General features: G+C 45.6%; 1 protein-coding gene across 1 annotated transcript in view; it reads left to right on the top strand.

Annotated features, from left to right (window-relative positions):
• Positions 1-19,617, top strand: part of dvl3b (dishevelled segment polarity protein 3b) — a 187,358-nt gene that overhangs the window by 54,164 nt on the left and 113,577 nt on the right. Inside the window, exons 2-3 of the mRNA XM_085989689.1 lie at positions 193-262; positions 15,317-15,438. Coding sequence (XP_085845815.1) covers positions 193-262; positions 15,317-15,438 — 192 coding nt within the window. The remainder of the gene's footprint in view (positions 1-192; positions 263-15,316; positions 15,439-19,617) is intronic.

Genomic DNA, 19,617 nt, shown 5'->3' with positions numbered 1-19,617 from the left:
AGCGTAGACATTTGGTGTTGGGTTTTCCAGGGATAACACTCCCTTTGGTATTCCTGATCAGGTGTTCCAGTGGGAGTGTCTAATACTGTGCTGCTAACTGCTTGTGATGCATCTTGCAAACCCTTCTGCTTCCGATAAGATGATTGTGGTGGGTGATTCAGTAAAACTAAATCTGTCTTCTTGTCTCTGTAGGGTTGTAAAGGAAGAGATATCAGATGACAATGCCAAGTTGCCCTGCTTCAACGGTCGAGTGGTATCATGGGTGAGTAGTTCTTATTTTTCAGTTGAGTTGGCTTGCGATCTCGACAACAACGTACATAGAATGGCACAGAAACAGGCCATTCAGTCCAACTGGTCTATGCTGGTGTTTACGCTCCACGCGAGCCTCCTCCCGCCTTATTTCATCGCACCCAATCAACATATCCTTCTGTTCCTTTTACCCTCATGTACTTGTATAAAAACAGAAAATGCTGGAAACACTCAGCAGGTCAGGAGAGAGAAACGGAGTTAACGCTGCAGGCCGATGACCTTTCGTCAGAACTGTCATCGACAGTACGTTATACGTACATAATGGGCCAGAAATTCGGGTCGGGGGCTTCCCGCGGGTGTAAGCCCCCAACCTGCACTTACCTAGCGTGCCGGCCGTTGAGCTGTGGGCCCCCGTGGGATTCCGATCCTGGGCCTCCTCGAACTGCCGGCGCGCAGTGCTCGAGTATCCCAGGGACGCAGTTAGTTCGAAGCGTCCCCTGGGATCACGTGGGCCATGGAGAGCCAATGGTAGCAGGGAATGCCCATTCATAAATTTGACAGGAAGAGCTGTCAAAACTATAAATACTATAAGCCCCAAAACATCACTAAAACTTCAAATAAATAAAAAAAAAATCACATTTTTAAAATAACTATAAATTACATGAAATAACTATTTTAAACAATAATTTAAATTTTTGAAAAATTAATTACATTTTCTAACGGGGCTAAAAATAAACTTACCTTTCTTTAAAGTATTTTTAAAAAATAAACCTGTGGGGAAAAAAAGGTTTTAATTTTAATTAATTCACCACTTACCTTGTTAAAAGCGGGCCTTGCGTCTGCTTTTTAAAAATGTAACTGCTGGAGACTTAACCTCCCGGAGAAACCTGCAAAAAAAAACGTAAGTTCGATGCGCACACGCCGCCGCTCCGGCGCACGCGTTCCACCTGTCAACCCCCTTCTTTCAAGGGAACGGAAGTTCCAGTTTCCCGCGCACGCGCAGTGCTTGCACGAAACCGGCACTTTCGTTGGGCCTACGCGTGAGTACCCAGCGCGTACTCACCCGTGGGGACCCGAATTTCTGGGCCATTAAGTACATTATCCCTCATGTACTTATCCAGCTTCTCCTTAAATGCATCTCTGCTATTCGCCTCACTGACTCCCTGTGGCAGCGAGTTCCACATTCTCACCACTCTCTGGGTAAAGAGGTTTCTCCTGAATCCCTTATTGGATTTATTAGTGACTCTCTTGGATTAATGACCCCTAGTTTTAGATTCCCCCACAAGTGGAATCAACTTCTCTATTTGATTTAAACAGCGCCGTTAACATAGAAAGACAGCCCAAGGAGCTTGGACAGGAGCGTAGTTAGACAAAAGTGGACGCTGGGGCAAGGAGGGACGACCAAAAGCTTTGCCTAAGAGGTGGGGTGACGTAAGAAAACTACTAGGCACTTGGTCTAAGCGTTAAACAAAGCTTTAATCAACTGTTTTACAACATGGAGGTCTAGTTGTGTCCTTCACTAGTTCCTGTTAAGAATGTCCTGCACAAGCTGGGCCCATGCCCGAGTATTTATACTCTCCCTGGACAGCGCCACCCGCAGGCTGCTCAGTATTATTTCATAAGTCTTTCTTTCATGAATGACTGATTCATGTCATGGGGTTTTAAGGAGGCTGTTTAAAGGAGGAGACTGAGGTGGAGAGGGTTAGCAACAGAATTGCAGACAAATTGGGGCCGAAATGGCTGATGGCACAGCCGCCAATATTAGGTGTTCAGGTCCATCGTACAGGGTGTGCTTTTTCTTTGCATTTTTGTTCTGCTTTGATATTGACTGTTTGCAACCTTGGTGTCATATTTGACCTTGAACTGAGCTTCTGACCACATATCCACGCCATCACCAAGCCCGCCTATTTCCACCTCCGTAACATCACTCACCTCTAACACCGCCTGCCTCAGCTCATCTGCTGCTGAAACCCTCATCCATGCCTTTGTTACCTCTAAACTTGACTAATCCAACACACTCCTGGCTGGCCTCCCATATTCTACACTCCGTAAACTTGAGGTCATCCAAAACTCAGCTGCCCGTGTCCTAACTCGCATCAAGTTCCGTTCACCCATCACCCCTGTGCTCGCTGACCTACACTGGCTCCCGGTTAAGCAACGCTTCGATTTAAAAAATCTCATCCTAGTTTCCAAATCCCTCCATGGCCTTGCCCCTCCCTATCTCTGTAATCTTCTCCAGCCTCACAACCCTCCGAGATCTCTGCGCTCCTCGAATTCTGCCCTCTTGAGCATTCCTGATTTTAATTGCTCCACAATTGGCGGCCGTGCCTTCAGCTATCAAAGCCCCTAAGCTCTGGAATTCCCTCCCTAAACCTCTCTCCTTCTTTACTGCTCCCTCCTCCTTTAAGACGCTCCTTAAAACCTACCTCTTTGATCAAGCTCTTGGCCATCTGCCCTAATATCTCCTTACGTGGCTCGGTGTCAAATTTTGTCTGATAACACTTCAGTGAAGCGCCTTGGGATGTTTTACTACATTAAAGGTGCTATATAAATACAAGTTGTTGCTGTTGCCTTGGTACAGAGACACTTCTCTCTATAACCAGGTGCGTGACCTGGACTGTAGCCACACATAGCAGGCACTGCACTTTAAAGTAATTCATTGTGTGACGTTTTTGTTGGGCAAGGTTATTGCGGGTTACGGAACCAAGGCAGGCAGATCGAGTTAAGCTACAGATCAGCCATGATCTAATTGAATGGCGGAATAGACTCGAGGGGCTGAATGGCCTCCTCTTCCTGTGTAAGCATTTGACCATACAATCATACAGTGCAGAAAGAGCTACCCAATTAGTCCCACTCCCCTGGCTCTTTCCTCCATAGCCCTATAATTTTTTCCTTTTCAAGTATTTATCCAATTCCCTTTTGAAAGTTACTGAATCTGCTTCTGCCGCCCTTTCAGGCAGCGCATTCCAGATCACAACAACTCACTGTGTAAAAAAAATTCTCTACATCTCCCCCCTCTACTTATTTTGCCAATTATTCTAAATCTGTGTCCTCTGCTCACCGACCCTCCTGCCAGTGGAACCAGTTTTTCCTTTTTTACTGATTCAAACCCATACATAATTTTCAACATCTCTATTATCCTGACCATGCTGCGTTATTTAAGCGTTACCTGTCTGAGTTGAGGTCGATGATCAGCCATGATCTTATTGATTGGCGGAGCAGGCTCGAGGGGCCGAATGGCCGACTCCTGCTCCTATTTCTTATGTTCTCAACAGGCGCAGAGGCAGGGAAAGGGGGAGGGGAGGAAAGAACAAAAGGGAAGGTCTGTGATAGGGTGGAAGGCAGGAGAGATTGAATGACACAAGGGATGATGGTGCGAGGCAAAAGGAGATAGTAATGGGACAAGTAAAGAAACAAAAGATGGGTCTAGAGGAGGTGTAAATGGGAATAGCAAAATCAGCAGCAGCTGCCATTGGAAAAAATGGGAGCAGAGGTTATGATCTGAAATTATTGAAGTCAGTGTTGAGTCCAGAGGGCTGTAAGGTGCCAAATCGAAAGATGAGGTGCTGTTCCTCGAGCTTACGTTGAGCTTCATTGGAACAGTGCAAGAGGCCGAGGACAGAGAGAGCAGAGTGGGAGTGGAGCGGAGAATTAAAGTGACAGGCGACCAGAAGCTAGGTGTTCCGCAAAGTGGTCACCCAATCTGCGTTTAGTCTCCCCAATGTAGAGGAGACCGCATTCGTGAGCAGCGTGTACAGTATACTAAATTGCAAGAAGTACAAGTAAATCGCTGTTTCACTTGGAAGGGGTGTTTGGGGCCCTGGACAGTGGGAAGGGAGGAGGTAAAAGGGCAGGTGTTGCATCTGCTGCACTTGCACAGGAAGGTGCCGTGGGAAAGATTGGGGGTGATTGAGGAGTGGACCAGGGTGTCTCGGAAGGAACAGTCCCTTCGAAATGCTGAAAGGGGAGGGGAAGATGTGTTTGGTGGTGGGAACACGCTGGAGGTGGCGGAAATGGCAGAGGATGATCCGTTGAATGTGGAGGCTGGTGGGGTGAAAGGTGAGGAGAAGGGGAACCCTATTGGGGTTCTGGGAGGGAGGGGAAGGGGTGAGAGCAGAAGTGCGGGAAATGGAACAGACACGGTCGAGTGCCATGCCAACCACGGTGGAGGGGAATCCTTGGTTGAGGAAAAAGGAAGATATATTGGAAGATGGCGTTCTCAGAATAGATGCGACAAAGAAACTGGGAGAATGGAATAGAGTCCTTGCAGGAAGCGGGGTGGGAGGAAGTGTAGTCCAGGTAGCTGTGGGAGTCAGTGGGCTTATAGTGAATGTTTGTCAATAGCTTATCCCCAGAAATGGAGACAGAGATGTCGAGGAAGGGAAGGGAAGAGTTGGAGATGGACCATGTGAAGGTGAGGGAAGGGTGGAAATTGGAAGCAAGGTGAATTCAATTTTCTAGTTCAGGGCAAGAGCAGGAAACGGCACCGATACAGTCATCAATGTACCGGAAAAAGAGGTGAGGGAGGGGACCTGAGTAGGACTGGAACCAAGAATGTTCCACATATCCCACGAAAAGGTAGGCATAGCTAGGGCCCATGTGGGTACCCATAGCAACACTTTTAATTTGGAGGAAACATAGAAACATAGAAACATGGAAGATAGGAGTAGGCCATTCGGCCCTTCGAGCCTGCTCCGCCATTCAATGAGATCATGGCTGATCATCCAAATTCAGTACCCTGTCCCTGCCTTCTCCCCATATTACTTGATCCCTTTAGCCTTAAGAAATATATCCAACTCTTTCTGGAATATACTTAATGAACTGGCCTCCACCGCCCTCTGTGGCAGAGAATTCCACAGGTTCACCACTCTCTGGGTGAAGAAATTCCTCCTCATTTTAGTCCTAAATGGCTTACCCCTTATCCTTAGACTGTGACCCCTGGTTCTGGACTCCCGGCCATCAGAGACATCCTTCCTGCATCTAGTCTGTCCAGTCCTGACAGAATTTTATAGGTTTCGATGAGATCCCCTCTCAATCTTCTAAACTCCAGTGAGTATAAGCCCAATTGACACAATCTCTCCTCATACGTCATTCCTGCCATCCCAGGTATCAGCCTGGTGAATCTTCGCTGCACTCCTTCCATGGCAAGAACATCCTTCCTCAGGTAAGGCGACCAAAACTGCACACAATACTCAAGGTGTGGTCTCACCAAGGCCCTGTACAACTGTAGCAAGACATCCTTGTTCTTGTACTCGAACCCTCTTGCTACGAAGGCCAACACACCATTTGCCTTCTTAACTGCCTGCTGCACCTGCATGCTTACCTTCAGCGACTGGTGCACAAGAACACCCAGGTCACTTTGCACTTCCCCTTCTCCCAATCTATTGCCATTCAAATAATAATCTGCCTTCCTGTTTTTGCCACCAAAGTGGATAACCTCACATTTATCCACATTATAGTGCATTTGCCATGTTTCTGCCCAATCACCCAACCTGTCCAAATCGTACTGGAGTTTCACGACATCCTCCTCACAGCATACCCTCCCACCCAGCTTTGTGTCGTCTGCAGATTTGGAGATATTACATCCAATTCCCTCGTCCAGATCATTAATATATATTGTGAACAGCTGGGGTCCTAGGACCGATCCTTGCGGTACCCCACTAGTCACTGCCTGCCACTTGGAAAACGACCCGTTTATTCCAACTCTTTGCTTTCTGTCCGCCAACCAGTTCTCTATCCAAGTCAATACCTTGCCCCCATCCCATGTGCCTTAATTTTGCACGCTAATCTTTTATGCGGGACCTTATCGAAAGCCTTCTGAAAGTCCAAATACACCACATCCACTGGTTCTCCCTTATCTATTTTACCAGTTACATCCTCAAAAAATTCCAGTAGATTAGTCAAGCATGATTTACCTTTTGTAAATCCATGTTGACTTTGTCCGATCCAGTCACTGCTTTCCAAGTGCTCTGCTATTACATCTTTTATAATGGACTCTAGCATTTTCCCCACTACCGATGTCAAGCTTATCGGTCTATAATTCCCCGCCTTTTCTCTACCACCTTTTTTGAATAGTGGGGTAACATTAGCTACCCGCCAATCCATGGGTACCGTTCCAGAGTCTATCGAGTTCTGGAAGATGACCAGCAATGCATCTACTATTTCTAGGGCCACTTCCTTAAGTACCCTGGGATGTAGATTATCAGGCCCTAGGGATTTATCGGCCTTCAGTCCCATCAATTTTCCTAACACCATTTCCCTACAAATACTGATTTCTTTCAGTTCCACCCTTTCATCAGACCCTATGTTCCCCGGCATCTCTGGGAGGTTATTTGTGTCCTCCTTTGTGAAGACAGAACCAAAATATGTATTTAGTTGGTCTGCCATTTCTTTGTTCCCCATTATAAATTCCCCCGATTCTGACTGCAAGGGACCTATGCTTGACTTCACCAATCTTTTTCTCTTCACATATCTATAAAAGCTTTTACAGTCAGTTTTTATGTTCCCTGCAGGCTTACTCTCATATTCTATTTTCCCTTTCTTAATTATTCCCTTTGTCCTCCTTTGTTGAATCCTAAACTGCTCCCAATCCTCAGGATTATTGCTTTTTCTGGCCAATTTATATGCCCTCTCCTTGGACCTTATGCTATCCCTAATTTCCCTTGTTAGCCACGGTTGAGTCACCTTTTTTGTTTTATTTTTATGCCAAACTGGGATGAACAAATTCTGTAGTTCATCCATTCGGTCTTTGAATGTTTGCCATTGCCTATCCACCGTCAACCCTTTGAGTGCCATTCCCCAATCAATCCTACCCAACTCGCTCCTCAGACCATCGTAGTTTCCTTTATTTAAATTGAGGACCCTAGTCTCCGAGTCAACTACTTCATTCTCCATCTTAATGAAGAATTCGATCATATTATGATCGCTCCGACCCAAGGGGCCTCGTACAACAAGATTGCTAATTAATCCTTTCTCGTTACATAATACCCAGTCTAAGATGGCCTGATCTCTGGTTGGTTCCTCGACATATTGGTCCAGGAAACCATCCCGTAAACACTCCAGGAATTCCTCCTCCACAGTATTGTTACTAATTTGGTTGGCCCAATCTATGTGTAGATTAAAGTCACCCATGATGACTGCTGTGCCCTTATTGCACGCTTCTTTAATTTCCCTTTTAATGCCATCCCCAACCTCCGCCTTACTGTTTGGAGGTCGATAAACCACTCCCACTAACGTTTTTTTCCCCTTAGTATTTCTCAATTCTACCCATACAGATTCCACCTCATCAGAGCTAATATCCTTCATTACAATTGTGTTAATCCCTTCTTTAACCAGTAATGCTACCCCACCTCCCTTTCCTTTTTGCCTATCTTTCCTGAATATCGAATACCCCTGGATGTTGAGTTCCCAGTCCTGGCCTTCCTTGAGCCACGTTTCCGTAATGCCAACCAAATCGTATTTGTTTACTTCTATTTGCGCAGCCAATTCATCCACCTTATTACAAATGCTCCTCGCATTAAGACACAAAGCCTTCAGGCTTGTTTTTTTAACGCTCTTAGACCTATTAGAATTATTATTTACTGTGGCCATGTTTGATTTAAACCGTTGATTTCTCTGACTGCCACTTTTGTTTTTCTCCTTCCTATCTTTTGCTTTTATCCTTGTTTCCCTTTCCTCTGTCTCCCTGCTCAGGTTCCCAACCCCCTGCCATTTTAGTTTAAACCCTCCCCCACAGCACTAGCAAACACTCCCCCTAGGACATCGGTTCCAGCCCTGCCCAGGTTTGAACTGGTCCCACCTCCCCCAGAACCGGTTCCAATGTCCCAGGAACTTGAATCCCTCCCCCTGGCACCATTCCTCTAGCCACGTATTCATCTGAAGTATCCTTCTATTTCTACTCTGACTAGCACGTGGCGTCAAACGAGTGGAGTCAAATGCACTGTGGGAGTACCTTCACCACACGGACTGCAGCGGTTCAAGAAGGTGGCTCACCACCACCACCTTCCCAGTGGTAATTAGAGATGGGCAATAAATGCTGGTCTTGCCAGCGACACCCACACCCCCAGAATTAATTTTTTTCAAAGTTCATCCCACGTGGCACTGGGAGGCGTGGGGACTGGGAGAGAGTTTGCAGGTTGATGTGAATTGCACAGCGGGGAGTCACGGTGGCAAAGGTTACGATCGACCTTTTCACCTTGTGAGACTCGTGGAGCCAAAGGTTACGACCTTTTCACCACTCAAGACTTCACTTTGTTTAGAGTTGGTTGCAGTGTGTGTGTGCGAGAGAGAGAGAGAGAGAGAGTGCGCGAGGAGAGCGGGTCAGACAAACAGTGGTGCAGTGTCCCGAGCAGCTCGTTAATTATCCTCGGTCAATTTGACCAGTTTTTCGAGGTGGGCTGAGGGGAACTGTTTAAACAGGCAGCAAAGGGCTAGCAGATTCCTGGTGTCAGGTCAAAGTTTGCTCAGCGTGACCGACCACAGCTCGTGACCGACTGTTAAAATCTGGAACAAACAACACTCTTCCATTGCACTTTGCCCACAGCCGATTTTTAATTTTTACCCAAAGAGAGAGTTTGCACAACAAACAGCGACTTCGCAGACGAGACAGCCTGTGAATCATGAGGTTAGACAGGCTGAAGTCTCCCTATCTCTGTAATCTCCTCCAGCCCCGCAACCCTTGGAGATCTCTGCGCTCTTCCAATTCTGGCCTCTTGAAAATCCCTGATTTTAATCACTCAACAATTGGCGGCCGTGTCTTCAGCTGCCAAGGCCCTAAGATCTGGAATTCCCTCCCTAAACCGCTCCGCCTCTCTACCTACCTCCTCCTTTAAGACGCTCCTTAAAACCTACCTGTTTGATTTGTCCTAATATCTCGGTGTCAAATTTTGCCTGATAATCGCTCCTGTGCAGCGCCTTGGGACGTTTTACTACGTTAAGGGCGCTATATAAATACAAGTTGTTGTTGTACCAGTGGAACAAATATCCTCTTTTTATCCCGGGAGGGCATGAGTGATCCACGGGCAACTTCCGAGATTTTAAAAACGCCAGGTATCCGAAACAAAAAGAGGATGAGTGAAGACCCATCATCCGCTATTTAAAAATGGTGAGCAAGGGATAGCAGGGAATTATAGACCAGTTAGCCTAACATCTGTTGTCAGGAAATTGCTAGAGTCTATAACTAAGGATAGGGTGACTGAACACCTCAAAAATCTTCAGTTGATCAGAGAGAGCCAGCACGGATTTGTGAAAGGCAGGTCATGCCTGACAAAGCTGATTGAATTTTTTGAAGAGGTGATTAAAGTAGTGGACAGGGGAATGTCTATGGATGTTATTTATATGGACTTCTAGCAGGCATTTGATAAAGTCCCACATAAGGTAAAAGCCCATGGAAATGAGCGCAAATTAATGACCTGGTTAGGAAATTGGCTGAGCGGCAGGAGACAGGCAGTAGGGATAATGGGTAGGTATTCAAATAGGCATCAGGTGAATAGTGGTGTCCCGCAGGGATCTGTGTTGGGGTCTCAACTATTCACAGTATTTATTAACGACTTAAATGATGGGATAGAAAGTCATATAGCCAAATTTGCCGATGACACAAAGATATTGCATTGTAGGCAGTGTAGATGAAAGCACAAAATTACAAAGGGATATCGATAGTTTAAGTGAATGGACAAAACTGTGGCAAATGGATTTCAGTGTAGGCAAATGTGAGGTCATCCACTTTGGACCTAAAAAGGATAGAACAGGGTACTTTCTAAATGGTGAAAGGCTAAAAACAGTGGAGGTCCAAAGAGACTTGGGGGTCCAGGTACATAGATCATTAAAATGTCATGAACAGATACAGAAAATAATCAAAAAGGCTAATGGAATGCTGGCCTTTATATCTAGAGGACTAGAGTACAAGGGGGTAGAAGTTATGCTGCAGCTGTACAAAACCCTGGTTAGACCACACCTGGAGCACTGGGAGCAGTTCTGGGCACCACACCTTAGGAAGGTTATATTGGCCTTGGAGCGAGTGCAGCGTAGGTTTACCAGAATGATACCCAGACTTCAAGGGTTAAATTACGAGGAGAGATTACACAAATTGGGGTTGTATTCCCTAGAATTTGGAAGGCTAAGGGGTGATCTGATCAAAGATTTCAAAATATTAAGGGGAACAGCGGGTAGAGAGAAACTATTTCCGCTGGTTGGGGAATCTAGGACTAGGGGACATAGTCTAAAAATTAGAGCCAGACCTTTCAGGAGTGAAATTAGGAAACACTTCTACACACAAAGGGTGGTAGAAGTTTGGAACTCTCTTCTGCAAATGGCAATTGATGCTCGATCAATTGTTAATTTTAAATCCAAGATTGATAGCTTTGTGTTAACCAAAGGTATTAAGGGATATGGGCCAAAGGCGGGTATATGGAGTTAGGTCGCAGACCAGCCATGATCTCGTTGAGTGGCAGAACAGGCTCGAGCGGCTGAATGGCCTCCTCCTGTTCCGATGTTCCTATCCGTTCCGATGTTCCTATCCATTCCAATGTGAAATGGTCACTTTTTTTCCTCAGATGCTGGAGTGTTTCTTGTTTTTTTTTTAAAAACCTTTAAAAATCATTGGTTGGGCCTCAGCTGGAGTATTGTGTCCAATTCTGGGCACCGCACTTTAGGAAGGATGTCACGGCCTTGGAGAGGGTGCGGAGGAGATTTACTAGAATGGTACCAGGAATGAGGGACTTCAGTTATGTGGAGAGACTGGAGAAGCTGAGATTGTTCTCCTTAGAGCAGAGCAGGTTAAGGGGAGATTAGTTAGAGGTGTTCAAAATCATGAAGGGTTTTAATAGAGTAAATAAGGAGAAACTGTTTCCACTGGCAGAAGGGTCAGTAACCAGAGGACACAGATTTAAGGTTAATAGCAAAAGAATCGAGGGGGAGGTGAGGAGAATTTTTTTTTACACAGCGAGCTGTTGTGATCTGGAATGATCTGCCTGAAGGGGCGGTGGAAACAGATTCAATAGTAACTTTCAAAAGGGAATTAATTATAAACTTGAACAGGAAAAAATTGCAGGGCTATGGGGAAAAACATAAGAAATAGGAGCAGGAGTAGGCCAATCGGCCCCTCGAGCCTGCTCCACCATTCAATAAGATCATGGCTGATCTGATCCTAACCTCAAATCTTCTATCACTCTGCATCCACCCGAACCCATGTGATCTCCCGGGAGAGGCGAAAAACCAGATAAAGACCCAATGGCCAATTTGGGAGAAAGAAATCTGGGAAATTCCTCTCCGACCCATCTAGGCGATCGAAATTCTTCCAGGAGATCACTCTGTCCCTATATTTTCTACAGTACTTACCTTCTCTAAAGGCGATCTCCACCCCAGCCAGGAACAGGAATAAACCCATCTCCTGAAATCTAACACAGAATTAGAACACAGTAGGAGCAGAACCAGGCTACACAGCCCCTGGGCCCACTCCACTACCCACAGGGCCATGACCATTCCGAACCTAGACTCATGTCCAATTTCCTGCCCGCTCCCCGTAACCCTTAATTCCCTTTACTTCTAGGAAACTATCTATTTCTGTTTTAAATTTATTTAATGATGTAGCTTCCACAGCTTTCTGGGGCAGCAAATTCCACAAACCTACCACCCTCTGAGTGAAGAAGTTTCTCCTCATCTCAGTTTTGAAAGAGCAGCCCCTTATTTTAAGATTATGCCCCCTAGTTCTAGTTTCACCCATCATTGGGAACATCCTCACCGCATCCACCCGATCAAGCCCCTTCACAATCTTATATGTTTCAATAAGATCGCCTCATTCTTCTGAACTCCAATGAGTAGAGTCCCAATCTACTCAACCTCTCCTCATATGACCACCCCCTCATCCCCGGGATTAACCGAGTGAACCTTCTTTGTACTGACTCGAGAGCAAGTATGTCTTTTCTTAAGTATGGACACCAAAACGGTATGCAATATTCCAGGTGCGGTCTCACCAATACCTTGTACAACTGCAGCAATACCTCCCTGTTTTTATATTCCATCCCCCTAGCAATAAAAGCCAACATTCCATTGGCCTTCTTGATCACTTGCTGCACCTGCATACTAACTTTTTGAGTTTCGTGCACCAGGACCCCCAGATCCCTTTGTACTACAGTACTTTCCAGTTTCTTGCCATTAAGATAATAACTTGCTCTAAGATTTTTCCTGCCAAAGTGCATAACCTCACACTTTCCAGTATTGTATTCCATCTGCCAAATCTCTGCCCACTTACTTAGCCTGTCTATGTCCCTTTGCAGGTTTTTTATGTCCTCCTCACTCACTACTTTCCATCCCATCTTTGTATCATCTGCAAACTTTGATATGTTACACTCGGTCCCCTCCTCCAAATCGTTAATATAGATTGTAAAGAGTTGGGGACCCAGCACTGACCCCTGCGTCACCACTAGTTACTGGTTGCCAATCTGAGAACGAACCATTTATCCCAACTCTCTGCTTTCTGTTAGAGAGCCAATCCTCCACCCACGCCAGAATATTACCCCCAATCCTGTGATTTTTTATCTTGAGCAATAATCTTTTGTGTGGCACCTTGTCAAATGCCTTTTGGAAGTCTAAATACACTACGTCCACTGGTTCCCCTTTATCCACCCTATATGTTACTTCCTCAAAAAACTCAGCAAATTTGTCAAACATGACTTCCCCTTCATGAAACCATGCTGAGTTTGTCCTATTAAATTATGTTTATCCAAATGTCCCGTTACTGTCTCCTTAATAATGGACTCTAACATTTTACCAACCACAGATGTTAGGCTAACAGGTCTATAGTTTCCAGCCTTCTGCCTACTACCCTTTTTAAATAAGGGTGTTACATTAGCAGTTTTCCAATCTGCCGGGACCTTTGCTGAGTCCAGTGAGTTTTGGAAAATTATTACCAATGCATCCACAATCCCTACTGCTACTTCCCTCAAGACCCTAGGATGCAAGCCATCAGGTCCAGGGGATTTATCCGCCTTGAGTCCCATTATTTTACCAAGTACCACTTCCTTAGTGATTTTAATCGTATTTAGTTCCTTCACCCCTAGAGCCCCCTGTTTGTCCAGTGTTGGGATATTCTTAGTGTCCTCTACTGTAAAGACTGATACAAAATAATTGTTCAGTGTTTTTGCCATCTCCATGTTTCCCACCATTAATTTCCCGGTCTCATCCTCTAAGGGACCAACATTTACTTTAGCCACCCTTTTTCTTTTTATATAACTATAGAAATGTTTACTGTCTGTTTTTATATTTTTTGCTAATTTACTTTCATAATCTATCTTCCCTTTCTTAATCAATCTTTTAGTTATTTTTTGCTGTCTTTTAAAGACTTCCCAATCTTCCATCCTCCCACTAGATTTGGCTACCTTATAGGCCCTTGTTTTTAGTCGGATACTATCCTTAATTACTTTACTTAGCCACGGATGGCTATCTTTTCTTTTACACCCTTTTTTCCTCAGTGGAATATATTTTTTTGGGAAGTTGTAAAATAACTCCTTAAATGTACACCACTGATCATGTACCGTCTTACCCTTTAATCTATTTTCCCAGTCCACTCTAATTAATTCCGCTCTCATACCTTCATAGTCTCCTTTATTCAAGCTCAGCACGCTTGTTTGAGATCCAACCTTCTCACCCTCTAATTGAATATGGAACTCAACCATGTTATGGTCACTCATTCCAAGGGGATCCTTTACTAGGACATTTTTAATTAATCCTGTCTCATTACACAGGACCAAATCTAAGGTTGCTTGCCCCCGGTCGGTTCAGTTACATACTGCTCAAGAAACCCATCCCTAATACACTCAATGAACACATCCTCAAGGCTGCTCTGCCCAATTTGATTTGTCCAGTTAATATGATAATTAAAATCCCCCATAATTATAGCTGTTCCCTTATTACAAGCCTCAACTATTTCCTGATTAATACTCCGTCCAACAGAGTTGCAACTGTTCGGAGGCCTATAGACTACACCCACTAGTGTTTTTTTCCCCTTATTATTCCTTATCTCCACCCAAACTGTTTCACTATCCTGCTCCTTTGACCCAATATCATTTCTCTGTATTATAGTGATTCCTTCCTTTATTAACAGAAAGAGCAGAGGAGTGGGACTAATTGGTGAGCTCTTTCAGAGAGCCGGCACAGGCATGATGGGCTGATTGGCCACTTTCTGTGCTGTGAGATTCTATGATTTATAATGTTGCTGCTTTCTGCCGAACATCTGCTGATAACTTGTTCCTGTTCAAATGTGCTCGCTGGCCTACATTGGCTCCCGGCCCAGCAACACCTCAAATTTAAAATTCTCATCCTTGCTTTCAAATCCCTCTATTGCCTTGCCCCTTCCTATCTCTGTAACCTCCTCCAGCCCCACAACCCTCCGAGATCTCTGCGCTCCTCCACATCTGGCCTCTTGTGCATCCCCGATTTCAATCGTTCCACCGTTGGCGGCCGTGCCTTCAGCTGCCTGGGCCCTAAGCTCTGGAATTCCCTCCCTAAACCTCTCCGCCTCTCTCTCCTCCTTTCAGACGCTCTTTAAAACCGACCTCTTTGACCAAGCTTTTGGTCACCTGCCCTAATATCTCCTTACGTGGCTCGGTGTCAAAGTTTGTCTGATGATGCCTCTGTGAAGCACCTTGGGACGTTTTATTATGTTAAAGAAAGACTTGCATTTATATAGCGCCTTTCAGGAGCATTGGACGCCCCAAAGTGCTTTACAGCCAATCAAGTACTTTTTGAAATAAAAACAGAAAATGCTGGAAACACTCAGCAGGTCAGGCAGCATCTGTGGAGAGAGAAACAGAGTTAACGTTTCAGGTCAAAGACCCAAAGTACTTTTTGATGTATAGTCACTGTTGTAATGCAGGAAAAGGCGCTATATAAATGCAAGTCATTTATTTGCTTCCTTTCCTAACTCTTTCTATGCAGCTGTGTGTTCACCTCTGTTCTATGAAGCACCTCGGGGTGGTTACCGTGTTAAAGGAGCTGCGCGAAAGTGCAAGCCGCTGCTGTTTTAAGCTGCTGCGCTCCGTGGTTTAATGCCGATTGTCTTCCTCTGTTCCAGCTGGTCTCCGCGGAGGGTTCCCACTCGGACACTGGATCCACGTGCGCGGACAGCCAGTCGGATCTGCCTCCCCCCATCGAGCGGACGGGAGGGATCGGAGACTCGCGGCCGCCCTCCTTCCAGTAAGTATTTGCGGGCGGGCCTGCATTAAGAACCCGGACTCCACCGCTGCTTAAGTTTCCCTTCAGGAAGCGTCCAGAGTGTTGTGTGCGGGCGGAGCTGTGCCCCTGTTTGGGGACGCGGTGGGCGGGGATTAGAATCATAGAATCTTACAGCACGGAAGGAGGCAATTCGGCCCGCTGCGCACGTCCAGCTTTTTGAAAGAGCTGTCCAATTCGTCCCATTCCCCAGCTTTCTCCCCATAACTGCAAATTAGTTTTCTTCAACTACATGTCCAATTGCCTTTTGAAAGTTCCTATGGAATCTGATCCCACCACACTTTCAGTTAGTGTGTTTCAGATCCTAACAACCCTCCGTGTGAAGAAATTTCTCCTCATTTCCCTTCTAGTTCTTTTGCCAATTATATTAAATCTGTGACCTCTGGTTACCGACCCACTTGCCAGAGGAAATAGTTTTTCCTTATTTACTTTATCATAACCCCTCATAATTTTGAACGCCTCTATTAAATCTCCCCTTAACCTTCTCTGCTCTAAGGAGAACAGTCCCAGCTTCTCCACAGAGCTGAAGGCCCTTATCCCTGGCATCATCCTGGCAAACCTCCTCTGTCTGCACCCTCTCCCAGGCCTTGACATCCTTCCTAAAGTGTGGTGCCCAGAATTGGACACAATACTCCAGCTGAGACCTAACCAGTGATTTGTAAAGGTTTAGCATGACTTTGCATTTGTGCTCACTGCCCCTATTTACAAAGCCAAGTATCCCATATGCTTTCTTATCCGCCTTATCAACTTGCCCTGATACCTTCAAAGATTTGTGAATATGCCCCCTGATGTAAGAAAACTACTAGGCACTTGGTCTAAGCGTTAAACAAAGCTTTAATCATGGAGGTCCATTTGTGTCCTTCACTAATTCCTGTTAAGAATGTCCTGCGCAAGCTGGGCCCGTGCCCGAGTATTTATACTCTCCCTGGACAGCGCCACCCGCAGGCTGTGCAGTATTATTTCATAAATCTTTCTTTCATGAATGACTGATTCATGTCACCCCCCAGGTCCATCTGCTCTTGCACTCCCTCAAAACAGTACCATTTAGATTCTACTGCCTCTCCATCTTGTTTCTCCCAAAGTGCATCACTTCACATTTAACCGCATTAAATTGCATCTGCCATGTGTCTGCCCATTTCACCAGTCTGTCTACCTCCTCCTGAAGCCTGCTACAATCATGCTCACCCTTTACTACTTTGCCAAGTTTTGTATCATCCCCTATACTCAAGTCCAGACCATTTATATGTAACAAGAAAAGCAATGGTCCTAATACCGACCCTGGGGACCCCACTGCATACTTCTCTCCAGTCAGAAAAACATCCGTTCACCACCACTCTCTGCCTCCCATCCCTTAGCCAACGGCGTCCCCAAGTTACCACCGACTCTTTGATGCCACGTGTTTCTATTTTCTGAGTAAGTCTGTTATGTGTTTTTTTTTTAATCAAATACCTTTTGGAAGTCCATATATTACATAGGATATACGGCACAGAAACAGGCCATTCGGCCCAACCAGTCTATGCCAGCGTTTATGCTCCACTCGAGCCTCCTCCTGTCTTTTCTCATCTAAATCTATCAGCATAACCCTCTATTCCCTTCTCCCTCATATATTTATCCAGCCTCCCCTTAAATGCATCGATACTATTCGCTTCAACCACTCCCTGTGGTAGCGAGTTCCACATTCTCACCACTCTCTGGGTAAAGAAGTTTCTCCTGAATTCCCTGTTGGATTACTTGGTGACTGTCTTATATTGATGGTCTCTAGTTATCCTCCTCCCCACGAGTGGAAACATTCTCTCTGTATCCACTCTTATCAAAACCTTTCATAATTTTAAAGACCTCTATTTCGTCACCCCTCAGCCTTTTTTCAAGAGAAAAGAGACCCAGCCTGTTCATCCTTTCCTGATATGTATACCCTCGCATTTCTGGTATCATCCTTGTAACTCTTCTCTGCACCCTCTCCAGTGCCTCTATATCCTTTTTATAATATGGCGACCAGAACTGTACGCAGTACTCCAGGTGTGGTCTAACCAAGGTTCGATACAGATTTAGCATAACTTCCCTACTTTTCAATTCTATCCCTCTAGAAATAAACCCTAGTGCCTGGTTTGCATTTTTTATGGCCTTGCTAACCTGTGTCGCAACTTTTAGTGATTTGTGTATTTGTTCTCCGAGATCCCTTTGTTCCTCTACCCCACCCAGACTCGCACCCTCCAAGTGATAAGTGACCTCCCTATTCTTTCTACCAAAATGTAATACCTCACATTTGTCTGTGTTGAACTTTATTTGCCCATTCTTCAAGTTTATTAATGTCCTCCTGTAATTTGTTGCAGTCCTCCTCGGTATTGACTATCCCCCCAATTTGGTATCGTATATACAACATCTACTGCACTATCTTCATCAACCCTCCCTGTTACTTCATCAAAGAACTCAATCAGGTTAGTCAGACACAATTTGTCTTGAACAAATCTGTGCTGGATGTCCCTTATTAACCCATACATCTCCAAGTGAGAATCAATTTTGGCCTTGACAGTGGTCTCTAGTAGTTTTCCCACCACTGACGTTAGGCTGATTGACCTGCAGTTACCAGGCTTATCCCTCTCCCCTTTTTTGAACAGAGGTGTAACATTTGCACTCCTCCAGTCCTCTGGCACCACTCCCATGTCCAAGGAGGATTGAAAGATTGTGGTCAGAGCTTTTGCTATCTCCACTCTAGCTTCCCTCAGCAACCTAGGATGCATCCCATCTGGGCCAACGAGCCTCTAAGCAGCTGTCTGAACCGGCTTTACCAATGTTAAATTTCGCGCATGCGGCGTAACTGTGAATGGGCCGTGGACCCAATAAAGATTAGGGGGAACATTGATCTGGACCGGGTGACTTGTTAACTGTGAGTGATGCCAACCTATTTAGCACCTCCGTTCATTCCATTTTTATCCTATCCAATATCTCTACTCCCCCTCCTCTACTGCAACACTAACTTCATGCTCTTCTTTTGTGAAGACAGAAACAAATTACTCACTCAGTACAGGAAACTCTCGTTTAAACGGCACCTAAATATCCGGAATTCTCTATTGACCGGCAAAATTCATACTCCGAAAACAACACCTCAATAACCAGCAATGTTGCCGAGTCCGAGTCTCCCGCGGTGGCCGAGTTAGTCAGTGGGGGGTAGTTCTCCAAACTGCCACTACTCGGCTTCTTGGCGCTGTCGGCAGTCGGAACACCTCAATACCCCTGCAACAGGAGTCTGATTCTCCCGCGTTGCCGGTAGTCTCTTCTGATCCGCCATTTTACAGGGGTACTGTGTGTCTCCCACGCTGCTGGTAGTCATTGCATTGCATTACCCTCAACTGGCAGTACTGTACTTAATCAAGCACCTTCCACCATCCATTTAACACAACATTCTGTAGGCGAGTACCCAATTACTGTATACTGCACATTTCTTGATTTTTTAAATTTTCTTTGTTAAAAATAGCCTCGGTCGATAACCTTCTCCGTCATCTGGAATTTTTGATCAACCGGCAACACGCCGGTCCCGTCGGTGCCGGATACCAAAGAGTTTCCTGCACCTCAGTTATGCCCTCTGCGTCCACAAGAAGATTTCCTCCTTTACCCTGAATGGGCTCCACCCTTCCTTTAACTATTACTCTCGACCAATGCTCCCACTAATTTATTTTGGGTGCGCGTCCCCTTTAACAGGCTGTGCGGCCCACTCACAATTCCGCACATACGTGGTTTTTTCCCACTGGAAACTCGTTGAGCGGCCTGCACGGGACCACTTGGAGCCCTGTGCGGCCGCGCAACTTTGCTCTCGACCCGTTGTGAGTTGGGCGACTTGGCTGGGTGCAGTGGCGATTCAGTCCGTCCCCCCGTGGAGTCAGAATTCAGTTAGAAAATATCAGCTAAACGCACAGATTGAAACAATCTCAACGACGGAGATAAATGACCGCGGACTCTGAAACCTGCACACACTGTGAGGCCCTGATCCCAACCTCCTGACACCGACCAAGTCACTGCGACCACCTGCGGTATATCTCCCTGACCCTCCCTCCATCTCAGTTTTCTACTCATTGTAATTTGCCAGCGGACATCAGCGCGTGAATTGATTATTACACAGGTCCCGGAGTAACACCACAGTTAAATAGC

The sequence above is a fragment of the Somniosus microcephalus genome, chromosome 6, assembly GCF_052327205.1.
Source record: "Somniosus microcephalus isolate GS21.2 chromosome 6, FLI_Smic_1.0, whole genome shotgun sequence".
NCBI lineage: Eukaryota > Metazoa > Chordata > Chondrichthyes > Squaliformes > Somniosidae > Somniosus > Somniosus microcephalus.
Note: the sequence above shows the minus strand (reverse complement) of the source record. Positions and strands in the feature narration are given on the sequence as shown.